Source organism: Pelodiscus sinensis, chromosome 1 (genome assembly GCF_052426305.1).
Source record: "Pelodiscus sinensis isolate ZL-2025 chromosome 1, ASM5242630v1, whole genome shotgun sequence".
NCBI lineage: Eukaryota > Metazoa > Chordata > Testudines > Trionychidae > Pelodiscus > Pelodiscus sinensis.
The window spans coordinates 23973424-23992552 of NC_143052.1; the positions used below are offsets into that span (position 1 = coordinate 23973424).

General features: G+C 37.9%; 1 protein-coding gene across 18 annotated transcripts in view; it reads left to right on the forward strand.

Moving 5' to 3' along the window:
- MAGI2 (membrane associated guanylate kinase, WW and PDZ domain containing 2) overlaps positions 1 to 19129 on the forward strand; it is a 1124289-nt gene that overhangs the window by 759915 nt on the left and 345245 nt on the right. For all 18 annotated transcript variants that reach the window (XM_075926597.2, XM_075926590.2, XM_075926502.2 and 15 more), the window contains one exon: positions 2479 to 2558. In XM_075926597.2, coding sequence (XP_075782712.2) covers positions 2479 to 2558 — 80 coding nt within the window. The remainder of the gene's footprint in view (positions 1 to 2478; positions 2559 to 19129) is intronic.

A 19129-nucleotide genomic window follows, 5' to 3' on the forward strand; every position in this document is an offset into this window, starting at 1 on the left:
AGATTATTAACTGTACATTATGGCCACAGTTTACAAAACAAGGGGAAGTTGAGTCATCAGGAAAAACACACCTATGTTGGAACAGTACTTAACGTATTTGCTGGTTAATTTCTTAGATTAAACAAAAGCATTGGCAAACGCAAGTCATAAGTTCACACTTTAAATAGTAATATTGGTCTTAGTTTTCAAACTCATGTGCCTAAATCTGATACCTCAGAGTCCTTTTTGGTGCTTAAATAAATGCCCATTTTAGGCACTTACTATGGGAGCTGACTAAGGGTGTGTCTAGACTACAGAGTTTTGTCGACAAAAGTGGACTTTTGTCAACAAAACTATACCTGCGTCTACACTACCGCTGAGTTCTGTCTACATAATGTTGACAGAACTCAGCAGTTTTGTCGACGCTGGTAAACCTCATTTTACGAGGCATAACGCCTTCTGTCGACAGAGTTTCTGTCGGCAGAAGGTGTTATTGCATGTAAACTGTCCTTTGCGTCTACACTACCATGTCGACAAAGCAGCTTGCTTTGTCGACAGAACTCAATGTAGTCTAGATGCTCTTTGTCGACAGAAGCCTGTAGTCTAGACATACCCTAAGCAATGTATTTCAATGACTCATCAACTCATCATATAGATTTGGTAACATGTTGGACAGTTTTTAAATTGCTGTAAGATGAGGCAAAGTAATTCAGTCAATAGATCATCATCATCTAGGAGTCAGGTTCTGTTCCCTGGCTCTTTTGCAAGGTAACTTTAGAGGAGTCATTTCAGATTTGTGTACCTCAATTTTTCCATCTGTAAAATGGGAGTGATGATACTGACCTGCTTTTCAAAATGCTTTAATATACTGATGAAAGTGTTATACAAGAGTGTTATATATTATTATTATTACCTTGAAGAAAAGTGCTGGTTGATTCCTGGTGGAATCCCTCCTGGTGCAAGGCAGGTGGGAGGAGTTCTACCAAGGCTCTAGACAGAATGGACTCAGGGAAGAACCCTAGTCACAGTTGATTTCCAGTATGGGCTGAAGGTTTGCATTGCTAATTCTTTTATTAATATTAATTTCTACATAAATAAAGCCACAATCAAAAGGAGGGTGGGATTTTACTGTATTTAAATCTGTACACTGTGTTTTGGTATAGGATGGGAAAGTCACCTGCTTAGAATGCCTAAATACAAATTAAAGTTTCTACTTCAGGCCTTCAAATTTGAAAATTGGACTTATTGTTATTGGTGACATTGAGGCAGAGAGGAAAATTGACATGCCCAAGAGCACAAAGGCAGTCTGGGTGAGAGTAGGGATTAGAATGCAGGATTTTCTTATTCTCAACGGAAGGCTCATACCATTGGATCAGATCTCACTACGTGTATACATCAATGAGTAAATGATAAATTACAAAATGTATCCAGATCAGTTTTTGATTGGCTGCCTTGGTTCTGTCTAATTTTCACTAACATTTACAACAGATGCTTTCAATACATTTTAAATTACACAGCAAATGTTATATTAATAATAATCTAAATAATTCAATAATATATAAAACTGTACAAAAGTGAGCAGCCTCCTAGGATATATTAGATAAATAAAACATGCCTTAAAAAGGGATGTCAGTGTTAGAAGACAGGCACCTGTGCAAATATGAGAATAATTGTTACATCTCTTTGTTTTATAGTTTTATTTCCTTGGCATTGTATTTTATTTGGGCTCCAAATTCAAAAGGAGTTGGAAAGGGTATACATTTAAAAAAGGCTTGTTTTAACTCTGATTAGTGCTTTATGTGTCAATTCATTTGCAAAATATTCTCCTGGAAAACAGTTTGTACCAATTCAGAGGTTACTTCATTGCTGATTCTTGAAAGATCTATTCTGAGTAAAGCAAAAGAGCCACACGATTCATTCAGCTTGTGCAAAATACATCTTATCATGGTAGAAGAATTAAATATGGAATAGATAAAGGTTGGTTAAGCAACGTGTCATTAATCACTCTGTTAGAAAATGTGTACTTTGCAGGAGCACACTGTAATTTGCATCATTTTTGCTATGCCTTGCCAGCATGGCTGTTAAATAACAAACACATATGTATGAAAAGGATAGGTTTAAGATGAAAATAATTCCATCCAAAAACTCTGAGGATGATATGGAATCCTTTTGACTGCACTCGTTAAACTGGAGAACGCTGTATTTGTAATAAATTCTTTTTGCTCTAGATGAGTTCTGCATTTTCAATGAGGTTAACTTGGCAACATTCTAGTTGATTTTAATAAAAATAGCTGCTTTGAGGACAGGGAGCTGAGGTTGCCAAATTTACAGCTGCCTTGCACAATTACTCTTACACCTCCTTCAGGGCTACTTAGAACCAGTAAGCAAATTAAGTGTATCGATTGCAATTTTGTTGGACTAAACCTTTTTTTTTTTTTAAGGAATAAACTTGATTCCTTTCAGTATGTGTCTGCTCAGAGTGATCTCTTTTCTTTTCAGCCATAACACAAAGACAACATCATGGCTGGATCCACGACTTGCGAAAAAGGCTAAACCTCCTGAAGAGTGCAAAGAAAATGGTAGGTTATTAAGTTTTCATTGCTCCTCAGAAAGGATTTGTCTTTGTATGTGTGTTTCTCTGTATTCTTGAAAAAGGAAGGCATTTTAGGGAATGATGAAAGGTGTTTAATTGCTGCTTTGGTTATAAGCTGTAAGTGATAGTGTTCTCAACGTGCCATGTGTTTCTGCTTTTTTTATTCCCACTTTTTGATGATATCCAAAGACGAGGATTGCAAGCGTGTTTTATATCTGTTTTGTTTTTGGCTCCTTGACTGACCTCTCTCCCTTGCCTCCTACTGAGAACTTTCGTCCGTAGAACAGAATCTCTTTTAAGATTCTGAGCTTTCAGGCTACAAGAAATGCAGTGCACAGGGGAAACAAACTGCATCTCAATAAATGAATATTATTTGATTTGATTTTAAATCCAAAACAGTGTCTGATAGAACTGAGTGGGAGGGGGGAAGAGAACAGCCACTAACATGATACCAGGCCAAATATTTGGCAGTGCAATGAAAATGATTTTAAAAAATAAAACCGGAAATAAGATTGGAGCCATTTAGAAATATACTTCTTACGAAAAAAAACCACCCCAAATCGTATATTTTGGTTAAAAAATGCATCAACTGCAAGATATAGCTCTTATCAAACTGTATATCTTTATGAACACTCTATATGTTTGTCAGATTTTCTATAGTAAAGTTTCTGTCATTAAAACAATTTAATAACAGTTACATTAATAAATGCATTCTAATGAATATTTGTCATTGATGGCTGATTTTAATTGTCGTTTATGTCAGTGTTGTTGAAACTAAGCAAGTATCACAAGGTGGGAAGGTAGTGATTTATTATTATTACTATTTATTTATTTATTTATTATTATTGCTATTTATTTATTTATTTATTTATTTATGACTATAGAAAAAGATACAGGGGATTTTATACTTGTTTTATATTTACATTAGTTTAAAACTTATTTTGTGAATATTTAATGTATTAACATAAAATACTAGCTGTTTTCATACAACTCATTTGATTTATGTGAAACTGCCTTATACCTAGTATTGATTAAGGTAAACATTATAAGGAGAAGATTAATTTTATGCCATTTTGTGCTTGTAAAAGACAGAGAATCATTGATGAATATTTGGGTGTATGTAAGGTCACAGGTATGGTGCAAAATGTTCTCCTATTTTATGTAAACTTGTGCAGTGTATAAGTATACATTCATTCCAACAATCCTTCCCCATCTGCAGTTATTCTGACTTTTTCTTCTAACATTAGAAATATAACAGCTGGATAATTTGTGATACATTTATTCCTGCATTGAAAATGCTAACTCCCCATGCCTTATTGCTACAATGCATACAGTAGAAGTGATACTAACACAAAATAAGGGGACTTGAGTTTTGCATTAGAAATGTGCTTCACACCTGGTACGTGTATGACATATTATTTCCCAGTGCTTAGTAGTGCATTGTCTTGAGTTAAAACAAAAAACAAAACAAAACCAAGCTAGGCAGTAATGTATCAGACACTGGAGGTAACAAATATGTTTTTTCTACTAGTTGTAATTCACCTAAACCACAACTATTTAAATGTCAAACACTGAAATAATTTCAGATACAAATTAATACAGCAAGTTAAATAAATAGGATTATAAATAGCTTTATTTTACAGCTATTTGACTACAGTGTTATTGTATGACTATAGCATTCTGGGTTCCTCTCTCTTTTAAGAGTTGCACAGCTCATTAATGTAAAGTACTTGAAATGAAGCATAAAAGATTTTAGGGAGAGATCACTGATGTAACATGCACAATTTTCCTGTAGTTCTTTGATTGCTCAAGATAGGAATGGTTTAGTTTCTTTAATTCTTTGAATCTCCACACAAATACAGGCCCCTCAAAATGTCAGAGGCTTGTGAGGAGTGTTACCAACTTGCCATTAACTTCTGACATTGGGGAGTTTAATGTAGCACACAAATATTTTTTTTAAGATTTAATGCCAAATTAACTGTATACTGGTTTCAACTAAAGCTGTGTAAATTTGATTTATGCCAAAGAGATTGCTCTTTACTGTTTATGATCTAAAGTTCACTTCTAGGTGGAGATTCAGACTTCTGGAAAGTTAGTGGAGTTTAAACAGGAAATAATACTTACCTTGTTTCTATATTGTTGTTATTTTCAGGGAGGTCATGTTTCTGAAAGTTGCTTTGTCACTCACGGTTTGTACTTTATTTTATTGCGGTTAGAATTTGCATTGACTAAATGGGTTGTAATATGCTGGTCATACCATATAACCAGTTCTGTAAGCAATTCTTCAGGCCACCATCTCTGCCACTCTCAACTTCTTCCTTCCTGTTCTTTTGCTGCATGTGCTGAAACCCACCACTCCAGACTTTCTGTCACCCTTGATTCTTTTCGACCCCTTTTATACCATAGGATTTCACGAGGGTTTCCTCCATGGCAGACATAGTCTCTCCTCTACTTTCAGCTGTTCTACGTTCTTTGACAAACACCATTAATTCTCCACTCATCATTGTAAAATGTAAAATGTTCTCCCATAGACACTTTCTCTAGCTCTGTACAGAGTCTCAATGACCTTTTCAGTGAAAATGTCAAGATCTACCAAAACTGAAAAAACAACAAATAGTCTGGTAGCACTTTATAGACTAACAAAACATGTAGATGGTATCATGAGTTTTCGTCGGCACAGCCCACTTATTCAGATGACCGGACTGTTGGATGTCTGGGACCAAAATAACTAGGAGAGACGGGAGGGTGGGGTAGAAGAAGGGAAAATTGGGAGGAGGGACAAGAAAAGGCAGTGCATAAAAAATATATCAAGGGAAAGCCGAGTCTATAAGCACCTAAAGACTAGATAGTCTAAGGGGGCAGATAAGAACCATTAAGTAGCAAACAACAAAGAGTCAGGAAACACTTAAAGACTGATGAAACATCTAGATGGTATCATGAGATTCTTCAAGATCCACCAAGACAACCTTCCCTCTTTCTTGTCCTATGGCTTCCTGCTCACTCTTCTCCTATATTTCCACCTGCTACTCAGTGCCCATCAGAGAGGCAGTGTGAAGACCTAACATCTATGCTTGTCTGTGCCCCAACCTTCTGTGTGACCTTGGGCAAGTCACTTCACTTCTTTGTGGCTTTATTTCCCCTTCTCTATCATATCGATTTCAATGGTAAATTCTCTAAGGCAAGGAATGTCATTGTGTGTGTAAACATTGCCTCATAGTTGGGGCCTGACCTCTGTTGAGAGCCTCCAGATGCTACTATAATACTACTAAATAATGATGGTCAGGAATTTACCATCACAAATCATTATAACAAAAAAGGTAGTTTCTGCAGAATTTAAATTTTTCATAGAACCAGAGAATTTGCTGAACCAAGGAAGGTCAATATTCTCTAGCAGCAATACCAACACTTTCTCTGATTACCAGGCTCTTAGAAGACAGTTAGGGGTGAATTATTGCTAATAAAAGCACAGGACATTGAGGCTTCGTCTACACTGCAGAGTTTTTGTGCAAGAAGCCTTTTGCAGAATAGATCTTCCATAAAAACTTCTTGCACAAAAGAGTGTCCAGACCTCAAAGCGCATCGCAAAAGCAATGTGCTTTTGCTCAAGAGAGCATCCACACTGCATGGACATTCTTGTGCAAGAAAGCTCTGAAGGCCATTCTGGGAATGGCCATTAGAGCACCCGTGCTTTTGCCAATAGGGGTTTCTTGTGAAAAAAACCCTCCGGAGCGTCCACACACCTGCCTTTTTGTGCAAGAGATGTAGCACAAAAATGATTTATTCCTCATTGGGAGAGGAATAATTCCACCAGCAAAAGCCTTCTGTTCTACCAATTTACTTGCACAAAAATGGACGCTCCACCGATTTTTACGCAAAAACCTGTCAAATTCATAATCTCTTAAATAATGCTGTTTTTCAGTACATCATTAGGCACTTGACAGAGGGCAGCATCATAATTTCCAATTTATAAATGGGGAAACTGAGATGCAGGCTGGGGAAGTGACCTATATTTTCTCCGCAGAGTCATGGGAGTCACATAATTCTGGTGCTTCCTAGGAGAGAGAATCTGGCCACTGAGCCTTGAGAGAATGAGGGGAAGCAGATATACATATCTCAGAAGTTACAGGGCTTTTCCCTTCACCCTCCCACTTCCCTGATTCTTCTCACACAAACAGGGAGTCATAATAGCTGATGTCTGAAGTAACTTTTTCCCCAGCTTACTTCCTCTTTGCTCCCAATTTATATAGTAGTGTACTCAGCTATACTTTAACCAATCATTTTACTGAAAATTTACTAACCAATCCTAACATATTGCAACATAATTTTCTGACCAATTATATCCCACCGGGACTTGTGTTTTGGATACTTGTATTTGTTCTAGAAATGCCTTCATTCCTCTCTTCTTTCCGATTTGGTAGCCTGTGATAGAACTCCCTACTGTGACATTGCCTCTGCTTTTCCCCTTTTATTTTTATTTATTTTATATTTATTTTAATTTATTTTATTTTTATTTTTAGTGAGAGACTTACAACTGGTCTGAGCCTTATCTCTTTCTGGACCTCAGAACAAGTGTTTCTATTATTGATGTTTAATGTCCACTTCCTCCCTTTTCCCCATCCTGTACATGCTTCCGATATTCCAGTTGTAGCCCCTCCTCCTGTTCACTAGCCCATATGAGGTTGCTCAAGATAGGGGAATCCTGCCTTGTGAATTTTTTACACTACTTGGGGAGTCTTGGCCTGAGGCGCCATAGTGTGGTCTGCATTGTGTGTCAGTGTGTGTTCACTTCAAATCAGATCCACTCAGACAATCCACCCAGAATGGGTTTTTATTCTGTAAAGAACATAGAGTATGATTACAGTTCAGCCTCTTCTCTGTTTGCCTGCTATTTACTCCCAGTTCAGTCTGTAAGCCCCTCCTACTAGGATAGCAGAGGGTACATTGTACAATACAACACCCCCCCCCCCCCCACAAACATGTAATAACTCCCACAGTAACTAAACCCCAAAACAAGCTAGCCCAGGTTCTTCTTTTGTGTCATTTAAACTCCACTTGGGGTGCTCCTTTAGCCCCTTTTGGTCCTACCTGAGGAGAACACAGAACAGGGTTATGGTTCAGCAACCTCCTCTTTGTTTGCATACTATGCGCTTCCAGCTCAGTCAGTGCAGATTAGGGATCTTAGTGTATAATGGAGTAAATGATTAATGATGGTTAATACTATTGACTACACGCACTTCCCCCCTTTTCTGCCTCTGTATCAAAGGCAGCAAGGTGGGGAGTAGGAGCTGGTGCCCATGAGGAGCTGGATTTCATTAGGCTCCCCGTGGGCACCGGATCTGCCTACTCCTCATCCCCACCTCTGCACTGCTGCCTCTTATAGAAAGGCAGCAGCATGGAGGGTGAGGGGGGCAGGCAGCTCCCTGCACGTATCAGCTCCCACAGACCTGCTATCCTCACCCTCCCTTGCTGCCTCCTACAGGGAGGAGCTGGTGCTGGGGGAGCCAGCTTAAAAACAGAGGCAGCAGCATGGTGGGGAGGGGAAGGGAAAGCTGCCTCAAAGCAGCTTCTGTCCATGGAGGGTCCAAACTCCCCATGGACAGAGGCTGCTCTGCATCCAATGGAGTAGCCTCTGTCGGCGGTGAAAAAGTTCTAAAATCAGTAGATGTTTTATATTCTCAGTCTCTGAATGCATCCCTCCTACTGATACCTTTGAACTTCCTCACTGCAAAGTGACTGTTGTGTTCATTTCACTTCTCCTGTATCATCCAAATGTGCCTTAATGAATCTGTCCGAATCTACTATTTTACCATTTTAACACTTTTTCTTGAATGTTCCCACATCACTAAAATTAGAGATAACTAAAGATGAGTGAGCTAGTGGGCTAGTGGCCCATTTATTGATCCTCAGTCAAGAGTCACCACCTTTCTTATTCATTTCTTGTTCCAGCAAGAGTTACTAATTGAGTTCCAAATGATGAAAAGGAAGGGGAAGCCATTTTAAAATGTGTGGTGTACGATTTTATTGTTCTTTAAAATACTACTGTGAATATAAATACGTAATATTTATTTAAACATCACTAGAATTCCTTGAAAAGTTATACTTTATGTTTAATAAATGCATTCATCCTAAAAGACTCTGCACATGAAGAAATATGGTCTTTCAACAGGATAGTCCATTATTAAATAGGTATGGATCTTATCATATACATTCAGTGAGTTTTGAATTAAATTATGAGTTAATGGTACCAACCCATCAGATAAATTGGTTTATTTTTCTATTTTAACATCAGTTGGTTGATAGTGCCTAAGGGATATATGCAAAGAGACCTTACCTACCATCTTTACAAGTTTATATTACAGCATTTTAAATCCTATTCCATTTTTCTGTACTTACTTTAAAAAACGTATTCTAAAATTAGTCTTCAGTTTAGTTGCCTTCTTTCTTCATATGGTTCACTAGTTGGTACTTGCTTTTTTTTTTGTTTTTAGAAAAAAGATGGTGAAACCCAAAGATAAAAATAAAATGTAAATGATTCAAGAAATGAAGCCACCAATGGAAAACCATAATTTTCATCACCCAAATTTGTTTATTTGTTTGAGTGATTTTTTGTCTCACAATTTTTGTTGAAGATTCTGCTATTTAAAAATAAGCAACTGAATATCCCTCTACTCTTGTAGTTAAAGGTACAGGTCTTGCAGCTGATTTGAATAAGTATTAGATAACGGTCTGAAATCTGCAGTATTTTGCTTCCTGTTCTAATACAGGTGGAACACCTACAAAATATTATTTATAAAAAAAATTAAATATGATAGAGTTAGTTTCATTTTGAGTAGGTGTTTCCCACACATAATTATATTCCTGTTTTCCCCCTCTGCTTTGCCCACTATCAGAACGTTTGAATGGCTCTGTCAGATATCATAATTCGGAATCCACTCTGATCATGCATAGACATATGCACATGATTAACTTTACACAATGTGCCCAATGTAGTAAAGTTAAGCATGTGTGCAAATGTAATCAGGATTGGGGCTTAGATATTGAATAAATCACAAACACATAACAAATCCTGTCTTTATTTCCTTCTTTCTTTACAATTCTGTGAGATCATCATTGTGATTCCATTGTTATATACTCTTTTGTTTTCAAGAAGGCTTCCAAAAGGTATGAAATACTGGCTTACTGATTTCCTTGAGTTATTAAATCCATGTTCCCACTGGACACAAGCAGTAAGCTTTCTTATATAGTTCTGTAATATTCTGCCATTATTAGTGGGTTCCACTGCTCCCTCGTGGAGGACTTACATAGATGAAATCTGTCTATTAATTGATTCTCTTTGAACACAAGTAATAGAAGCTTGTGTGTTTCACCACCAGCTGTCACAAAGCTTTTCTCTTTTACCTAGACCTTTGAGTATTTGCTTGTGACCATTGTTTTATATTTCAGTGTAAGAAAGTAAATAATATGAAACCCTTTCAAAGGACAACAAAAAGTCAATTTATTTCTGCTAGCACTGTCTAACCCTACAATATTAGCTCCAGAAATCTACAAAGCCCCAGGCAAAGTTGATTTTTTTTTTTGTGAACAATGTACTCAGTGAATGAAAGTAGACCTTCCTTTCAGATGCATTTCTCTCTTATTGCCACTTCCTTGTTTGCAACCAGAGGAAGGACATAGTTGGAACTTGAATGGAGGAGTAGAATGGTAGGATTGGGCAAAATTAAGTGTGTTTGGGAATCTGGCTGGCAGGAAGTGTCACTGGTCAGTGTGCTGGTCAAAATATATTGCCAAACCATTTTGTACTTCCTAGTCCAGCCCTGACTTCTTCTGCATGATTACAGATATAAATTGGGATGGAAGGGGATTCCCCCCCCCCCCCCCCGCATATATAAGGAGCAGTTTTGCCCTGAACACAGGCTCTCTTGCAATGTCATTATGGGGTTTTATGTTTATTGTGTCTTACTGATTTCCATGTTAACTGTGCTTGGCTTACAAGTAAAATTATGCTTTTTGTGTCTGACAGCCCTGCCAATGCCACCTAGGATCCAAATAGTTTAATCGAGTTATTTCTATTTGTCCAGCCATGCTGGAAAAAGGACTGGAGACACTGAGTGTGGCTTAATAAGGCTACAATTTTATTAACAAGTGTCTGGGCGTACCCAGTAGATAAACGTGTACAGTGGAGGTAATTCCCTTTCCCATTCTGATCCCCAGCTCACCTGCTGCTGACATTTTACCCCAGCCCTCACCCTTAAATGAGAGTTAAGGAAGGCTGTAAAAGGGGGAAGGAATGGCTCCTGCTGTAACAGTCGTAGAAGCCTCAAACTTCCCCTGTTTCTGCTCCTTTCTCCTTTAAATCCTATACCCATCCATTCATCAGATCGCTGTATCCCTTCCCAATGGAGTATCTGCAGTGGACTTCTAGCCCCTCCCACCACTTTAACATAATAAGTTGTGACATTGTAGCCTAAAGGTTGAGTGACTATCAGTTTCATTTCCACTTGTGATATTGATTCAGGTATTTATGGACAATATGTTTATTTCATCTGCTAAATCCATAGTTTTTGTGTTAATGCTTTTCTTTTTCAGATTACTAATCTGATTTTTAAAATATTATTGAACACCCTCAGTTTTGCAAGGGACTGCCATTATTCAAGCCTAGCGTTCAGTGTAACAAAAGTAATCACAAGGAGTTTATTTGGCATTTAAATGCATGTCAGATATGCTTCCATGGGTCTGTCATTTCAATTCAGTATTAACTGAGCAATAACAGGGTGTCTCTTGAAGAATAATAACCAGCTGAAAAGTCAGCAACTGAATTTGGTCATTAATTGACGGAGAAAATCTCTGAACCAAAGTTGTCGTTACTATTATAACATGAAAACTACAAACCTTCAGAGGATTTTGTTCCTGGCATTATCCAGGGGAATAGAGAAAATATTCTAGAGAGAAAAAAATTGGTATGTTAGTTTCTCTGATGGTTTGAATCTTCTCTAACATTCCATTGAGTTTATAATGTACCATTAAATGAAATATTCCCCTTGCTGTCAACTTCCTTATTTGCTACCTGCTCTCTCATCCATATTGAACTCCTTATAGGTCTATAGTACTAATCCTAAATGTAAATAATTGCAAAGACAAAAATGCATACAAGTAAGGAAAGAGTATCCACTTTTCTCTATTTAGCAATCATTGGACTGCCTTGGAGTACTGTTAATATAAGTACTTATTGTTGCACCCTAATATTACCCCTCACTTGCCACTTAGACACTACTAGAAATGTCTTAATGTTTTGAAAGTGCTAAACTCAAGGAGAAGAAGTATAAGAAAGTGGCTATAGATAGGCAGCTAGGAGTCAGGTTCTAATCCTGGTGGTGCCCTTGGTTCTCTATGATTATGTCTGCACAGCAGCGCAATTTTGGGATACTGCATCTTTAAATGCGCCTATTATTTTGTAATATATTTCAAAATAACGGGCATGCAGTTCCAGCGTCCCTGTAACTCTCATTCCACGAGGATTAAGGGACTTGTAAAAATAGTGCTTTATTTCAAAATTTGGCACTATTTCAAAATTACCGGAAAATAAGGTACACAATCTGCATAGCACAAGGGTTGCAGTGTAGATATACCCTATGGCTATGTCTAGACTATGCGGAAGATTCGAAAGAGGATATACAAATTCTGCGGGAATTTTCATATCGTCTTTCAATCTCACTTTCAAAAGTAGAGCTTTCGAAAGTGAAAGTAGTTGGGACACGGCTTTTTCAGCAACCCCCCCCCTTTTTTCAGAAAGCCACGTAAACCTTATTTTTTGAGGAAGAGTAGCTTTTCAAAAAAGGGGGTGGGTTGCCGAAAAGACACGTCCCGACTACTTTCACTTTTGAAAGCTCTGCTTTTGAAAGTGAGATCGGAAGAAGATATGCAAATTCCCGCAGAATCTTCCGCGTAGTCTAGACGAGCCCTAAGTGAGATAAGGCAAATCACTCTGTGTTGTGTGAATAAAATACTTACACAGAGGTTGTGAAGCTTAATTGTTTTTTAAAAGGTCTGAGATTCCCAGTTGAAAAATGTCCACCTTTTAAAACTTTCAGAGGGATAGCAGTGTTAGTCTGTAACTGAAAAAACTTAAAAAATAACAAATAGTCTTGCAGCACCTTAGAGATTAACAAAAAATGTAGATGGTATCATGAGTGTTCATGGGCTCTTATGGACTCCTAATCTTTAAGTATTATGTGGTGTGGGAACAAAAGGAAACTTCTAATGTTTTTCCAAGAACTTTCTTGCTTAAAGGAAAATTCCTCTCATGACAGTTGAACTCACACAAAAAATAATTTGCAATATGGACTTTTATCATACTTACGTTGTGCATACTTACGGAACCTCATATATGTGAAGACAGAATAAAATATTGAAGTCCCTAAAGAAATATTCTTTCAATCATAATAGGTGATCAGTAATCCTATTGTATGTCCTTAATTTTTCAATCTTGACTTCTAAATGGTTATGATACATGGTAGATTTAACATAGGAGTCTTGTGGGGCAATGTTTTCAGCCACCTTCATTTTTGTTTTTTTCTCCTTCCCTTGGAGTTGCTCATGGTAACTCTTACCATTAGCAGTAAGAGAAAAAAGGAACAAATCACTTTCTTCTTTTTAAAAATTAATCTTCAAAATGGACTCGTTTAAAATTTGCTTAAGAAGATCAAGGATATGATTTCATCCGTAGGGTTAGTGAGTTTAGAAGGAAAAACCATTTTCTGTCCTTTGGCGGTAAGTTTGCCAGTTTGTACAATCCTCTTACGTATTTTCTGCTAGTCATTAAAAATGTTTTCCTACTGGGTACATAATCTGCTAATTTTTGTAGCAGCTTCTCAAATCTTATTTTATTTGATACGTCTTTAATGCAGGTTTTTTTTATAAACACTTTTGCCAATATGTTTAATCTTTTGTGTTAGTATATTTGAGCCCTGACAGGCCAGGGCTGCAGAGTTCAGATACTGATCTAAATTTCTTCATTGTTCTTGGGTGCTGGGCCCTGGTTTTTTGGTTCAGAACTTTCTCTATCAATGTGAGCTTCTGCCTCTTATCATCTGGGCTGTTACACAGAGATGTAACATATTTTACTTTGTGACCTTTATTTACTTTTTATTTTTGCATGATGCCAATACTTTTAGCATGACATTGGTTCAGTGCTCCTAGACAATCCCTCTTAATTGAAGTTCTGCCAAGGATGAAGAACATACCTGAGTATGTTTTGACCTCAAGATGTGATGGATTTAAATATTAATAAATTAAGCCGCTCTTTAGAAAGACACAGACTTTTGATGAATGATATCCTTTTGCTGTCAGCAGCTTAAGTGTTGTGTGAGGAAAAACCATCGTAGTTGCTTGTTAAGTGTTCCAAGAAATACATTTGTCTGAGTGGAAGTCACTAGCTTAGATCAGAGATTCTCGACCTGCGGCAGAAGAATATGTCAAACTTTCTAGGGGGCATAGAATATTAGTAAAAGTGGGTGAGTCAGCCTGCAAGTTTATCAATGCCACATGCTCAGATTTGGCCTGGATGCATTTCCATCATGAAGGAGCCACTGGGCCAAACATATTAGCAACACTAGGCAGCAATATCTTCTTATGGTTGTAAGGAAGCAGGGGCCCCAATAAAAAAATGCTAAGGTGGTGTGTGATGTAAAGAAGGTTGAGAGCTCCTGGCATGGGTATTTACTGTGGGAACCAGAATGCTGAAGGGCATTCTTAGAGATGGGGTAATGACCTATGTGTTCAGAATTAACAGTGGAATTTGTAGTAGAATTAGATGGCTATAAGAGCCTGTGTGTGTGAATCTAGATATGCTGAGAATATTGGTATGTCGGAGTATACATAGTAAAATAGTTGAGTTTGTCATTTGTTAAAGTCACATGGGAGAATATTAGACATAAAAAAATGCAGGGACAAAAAGCATTACTGGCATAATAAAGTCTTGAAAATAGAGGTGGGGAATTAGAGTGAGAGTACCCAGAAGGAATCTTAGAAAGATCTAGCCTTTGGAGATGAACTCAAACTCCAGAACTATGAATTGAGAAAATATTTTCTTTTAGATGTGAAATCATTTTTTTCGTGCTACAGAATACAATTTAATGTTTAGTGAAAAACCTTTGTGCAGGTTTTGTGTTTCATAGAATAGTAGATTTTGGTGAGATTGTTTTTGTTTTTCAAATGCTTTAGGAATTTTACTAACTTAAATTTCTTTTCTCTACAGTTCTGATCATCTCTTCCCCATCTCCTCTTGCTTTTTTCATACAGACTAGTGGTATTGTATCTGACAGCTAGGCTGCGTCTAGACTGGCAAGTTTTTCCACAAAATCATCTGCTTTTGCGGAAAGACTTGCCAGCTGCCTACACTGGCCGCTTGAATTTCCGCAAAAGCACTGACTTCCTACTGTAAGAAATCAGTGCTTTTTGCGGAAATACTATGCTGCTCCCGTTCGGGCAAAAGTCCCTTTTGCTCAAAACTTTTGCACAAAAGGGCCAGTGTAAACAGCTGAGATTTGTTTTCCGCAAAAAAGCCCCAATCGCGAAAATGGCGATCGGGGCTTTTTTGCGGAAAAGCGCATCTAGATTGGCCACAGACGCTTTTCCGCAAAAGTGCTTTTGCAGAAAAGCGTCCGTACCAATCTAGACACTCTGTTCCGAAAATGCTTTTAACAGAAAACTTTTCCGTTAAAAGCATTTGCGGAAAATATGCCAGTCTAGACATAGCCCTAGGGTATATCTACACTGCATTCCTCTTTCGAGAGAGGAATGCAAATGCAGCCGAGCAAAATTGCAAATGAAGCACAGATTTGAATTTCCTGCAAAATGGCGTCTGGGCGTTTTTTCAAAATACACTATTAAAAAATGCCATCTAGATGGGATTATTTTGAAAAAATAACCTTCTTTCTAAATAAACCTTTCTCCTTAAAAAATGAGGTTTAAGGGTTATTTCAAAAGATGGGGGGGGGGTTTCTAAATAACCCCATTTAGACAGTGGAGTTTTTTTTCAAAAGAGGGGATTTCGAAAAAGCGCCTGGACGCCATTATGCAAATGAAGCACGGGAAATTCAAATCCACGCTTCATTTGCAATTTCGCTCGTCTGCATTTGCATTCCTCTCTCGAAAGAGGAATGCAGTATAGACGTACCCCTAATGTGCAGTTCTCTGCTCTACATGCAGTTATATCAGACCCAGGATTCATTTCTTCAGAGTCCACAGTATAAACCAAATTATGTTTGAATTACCAAGTACTATATGGCTATCTTATGTATCATTTGCTTGTACAGTTACAGATGACATTATTGTCCTTTGATATTGCATATATTTAAAAACCTAGATTAGGTCTCAAGCCGGAAAACACATACGTGCTTATCCTTAAATTTGTGGTCATTCAGTCACTTTCAGTGGGACTAAAGGTAAACACATTTGTAAGTATTTGAAGGATCAGAGCCCTAGATTTTGAGAAATAAAAACTTTATTTATGCTTCTGTCTAGCTAGTATAATTTTTCATTTTAAGCAGAACATTTTTTCTTTCTGTTGGCTGGAATTTAAGCAGTATTATTTTTCTTTTTTATATTTTTGTTAGCAGTAGCTAGACATCTCTGTTAACATGAGAAAATTCTTTTTTTTTTCCCTCTAGGGATTTTGTACATTCTGATATTTTTATGAAAAATCAAGTCTTTTCCTGATTAGCAACTTAAGGATCTTGTTCCAATTGTATAAACTGTTATTCAGTATGCAGATAATTTAAACCATGGCTCCCCAACTTTAGTACCAGACTATATGATCTCAGTCTTTAATAATGCTATTTGATTTATTAGTTAAGAAATGAGTGTAACCCATACACTTCTGTACAGGGGTGGACAATAAGTGACCTAGGGGCTGGATGCAGTTTGCCAGGTTAGCCCCTAGCAAGCTGACAATACTTCATTTACCTGTGTGTCTGTAAGGATGGCTGCTTGCAGCTCCCAGAGGCTGTGGATTGCTGTCCCTGCAGCTTCCATTGGCTGGGAATAGCAAAGTGCAGCCAATGGGAGCTGCAAGTGGCCATACCTGAAGAAACACAGGTAAAAGAAGTGCCAGCAACCTGCTAGGGGCTAATCAGGGTAAAATTAGTCTGACCCATGGGCTGCTTATTGCTCAAGCCTGCTCTAGTACAATGCAAAATAAACATCACTAGTTGTGTATAGATACAAAAGTTAATCAATTAGTGTTGCGTTTCAAAACCTCCTTTGTCCTACCCCCTACTGCGGCAACTAACCCCCACCCCTTGGGAATGCCTAAAAAAAGGACTAACAAAGTCTAGAGGAATGAGGAAGCAGACCAGTCCCCTCCAACACACACATTCACTCACTCGGGGTAATTTTTGTTGTGTCCTTGAAAGCGACAGGCAGACAAGCGATCCAGCAGATCCAGCTCTTAGCAGCTCCAGGCAAGCTGAGGGAAGGAGGCACCTACTAATGACATTAGCCTGCAGTGTTGGTTGTAAGAAGCCCTGGAATGGCCAGCTGAGCAGACGGGAATCAGGCTTGCACGCCTGAAGACGCCGAGGTATTGTGACTGGGGGGGGGGGACACCAGTTAACCAGAAAACTTTGTCAACAGAGTGCTGGATAACAAAGCTTTCACTGTACTTCAAAAGTACAGACTGATATTACTCCCTGGAATTATGAGATCTTTTCATTATATTAAATATGTACATTTCTCATTATTCCAGTGGAGAATTTTTTAAAGTCTCCTTTTCAGTTTCTTAACAAAATGTTCCCCCTTTGTTCTATATGTTTGATAAGAACATAAGAATGGCCTACTGGATCAGACCAAAGATTCATCTAGTCCAATATCCTTTCCTCTGACAGTGGCCAATGCCACATACTCCCCAGAGAGTGAACAGAACAGGTAATCATCAAGTGATCTCTGTCCTGTCATCCATGCTGAGCCCCTGACAAACAGAGATTAGGGACACCATTTCTGCCTATTCTGGTTAATAAGTATTGATGGACCTAATCTCCATGAATTTATCTAGTCCCTTTTTGAACCCTGTTATAGTCTTTGGGTATGTCTACACTACCCCGCTAGTTCGAACTAGCGGGGTAATGTAGGCATACCGCACTTGCTAATGAAGCCCGGGAAATTCAAATCCCGGGCTTCATTAGCAAGTGCGGTATGCCTACATTACCCTCCTAGTTCGAACTAGGAGGGTAGTGTAGACATACCCTTTGTCTTCTCAACATCCTCTGATAAGAAGTTCCACGGGTTGACTGTGTGGTGTGTGAAGAAAAACTTTTGTGTTTGTTTTAAAACTTCTACCTATTAATTTCATTTGGTGACCATAGTTCTTGTATTATGGGAACAAGTAAATAATGTTCTTTTTCACTTTCTCCCTACCAGTCATGATTTTATAGACCTCTATCATATCCCCCCTTAGTCTCCTCTTTTCTAATATAAAAAGTCCACGTCTTTTTAATCTCTCTTCATATGGCACCCATTCCAAACTCCTAATCTTTTTTGTTTCCCTTTTCTGAACCTTTTCCAATGCCAATATATCTTTTTGGAGATGAAGTGACCACATCTGGAGGCAGTATTCAAGATGTGGGCGTACCATGGTTGTATATTGAGGCAATAAGATATTCTCTGTCTTATTCACTATCCCTTTTTAAATGATTCCTAACATTCTGTTTGCTTTTTTGACTGCCGCTGCACACCGAGTGGATGTTTTCAGAGAACTATCCACAATGACTCCAAACTCTCTCTTGAGTAGTTGTAGCTAAATTAGTCCCCATCATATTGTATGTATAGTTGAGATTATTTTTCCAATGTGCATTACTTTGCATTTATCAGCATTCAAATTCATTTGCCATTTTGTTGCCCAATCACTTAGTTTTGTGAGATCTTTTTGAAGCTCTCCACAGTCCTGTGAAAGATGTAGTGTTCTTGAATGAATAGCTGATTGTCAAAGCAGATTTTAAAACAAATAGCTACGCCAGAGTCCCAGAGTGACAACTGCAGTTGGGTAGGAAGCACAATCCTACTCACCTCTTGCAGTGAATGGGAGAAAAAACTTGGTGTTGAGTTCAGGTTTGCTAATTCCTGCATTGTTTTGCACTTCATGGTGTCCCATTGATTTTAGTGGAATTGTTCAGGGAGTTCAGTCAGTGTCAAATTTAGCCCTGTGTGCAGCACAAGCAATAACATTCGTTTTACCTTAATAGTAGTCCAACCAGAAGGAAATTTTCTGGTTTAAATAATATTTTGCTAACACAGAATAAGACTTCCATTCTAGTTGCAGCAATGTGGAAAATCGCCATGAAGGTAAGAGCACAAATAGACAGGTGGCTAATAATGCTGAAACAGATAAGACAAAGATTGCGTGGAATTTTCCTAACCATTAATAACTCATACTTCCTCAGCAGAATATGCACATTCACCAGTCTAAGGAAAGAAGAGAGATGGGATGGTTGCCAGACAACAATAACATTTTGAAACCGTTTAAATACATTTCCTATTAATGAAAGAGGCAGAGGAGACCAGTGC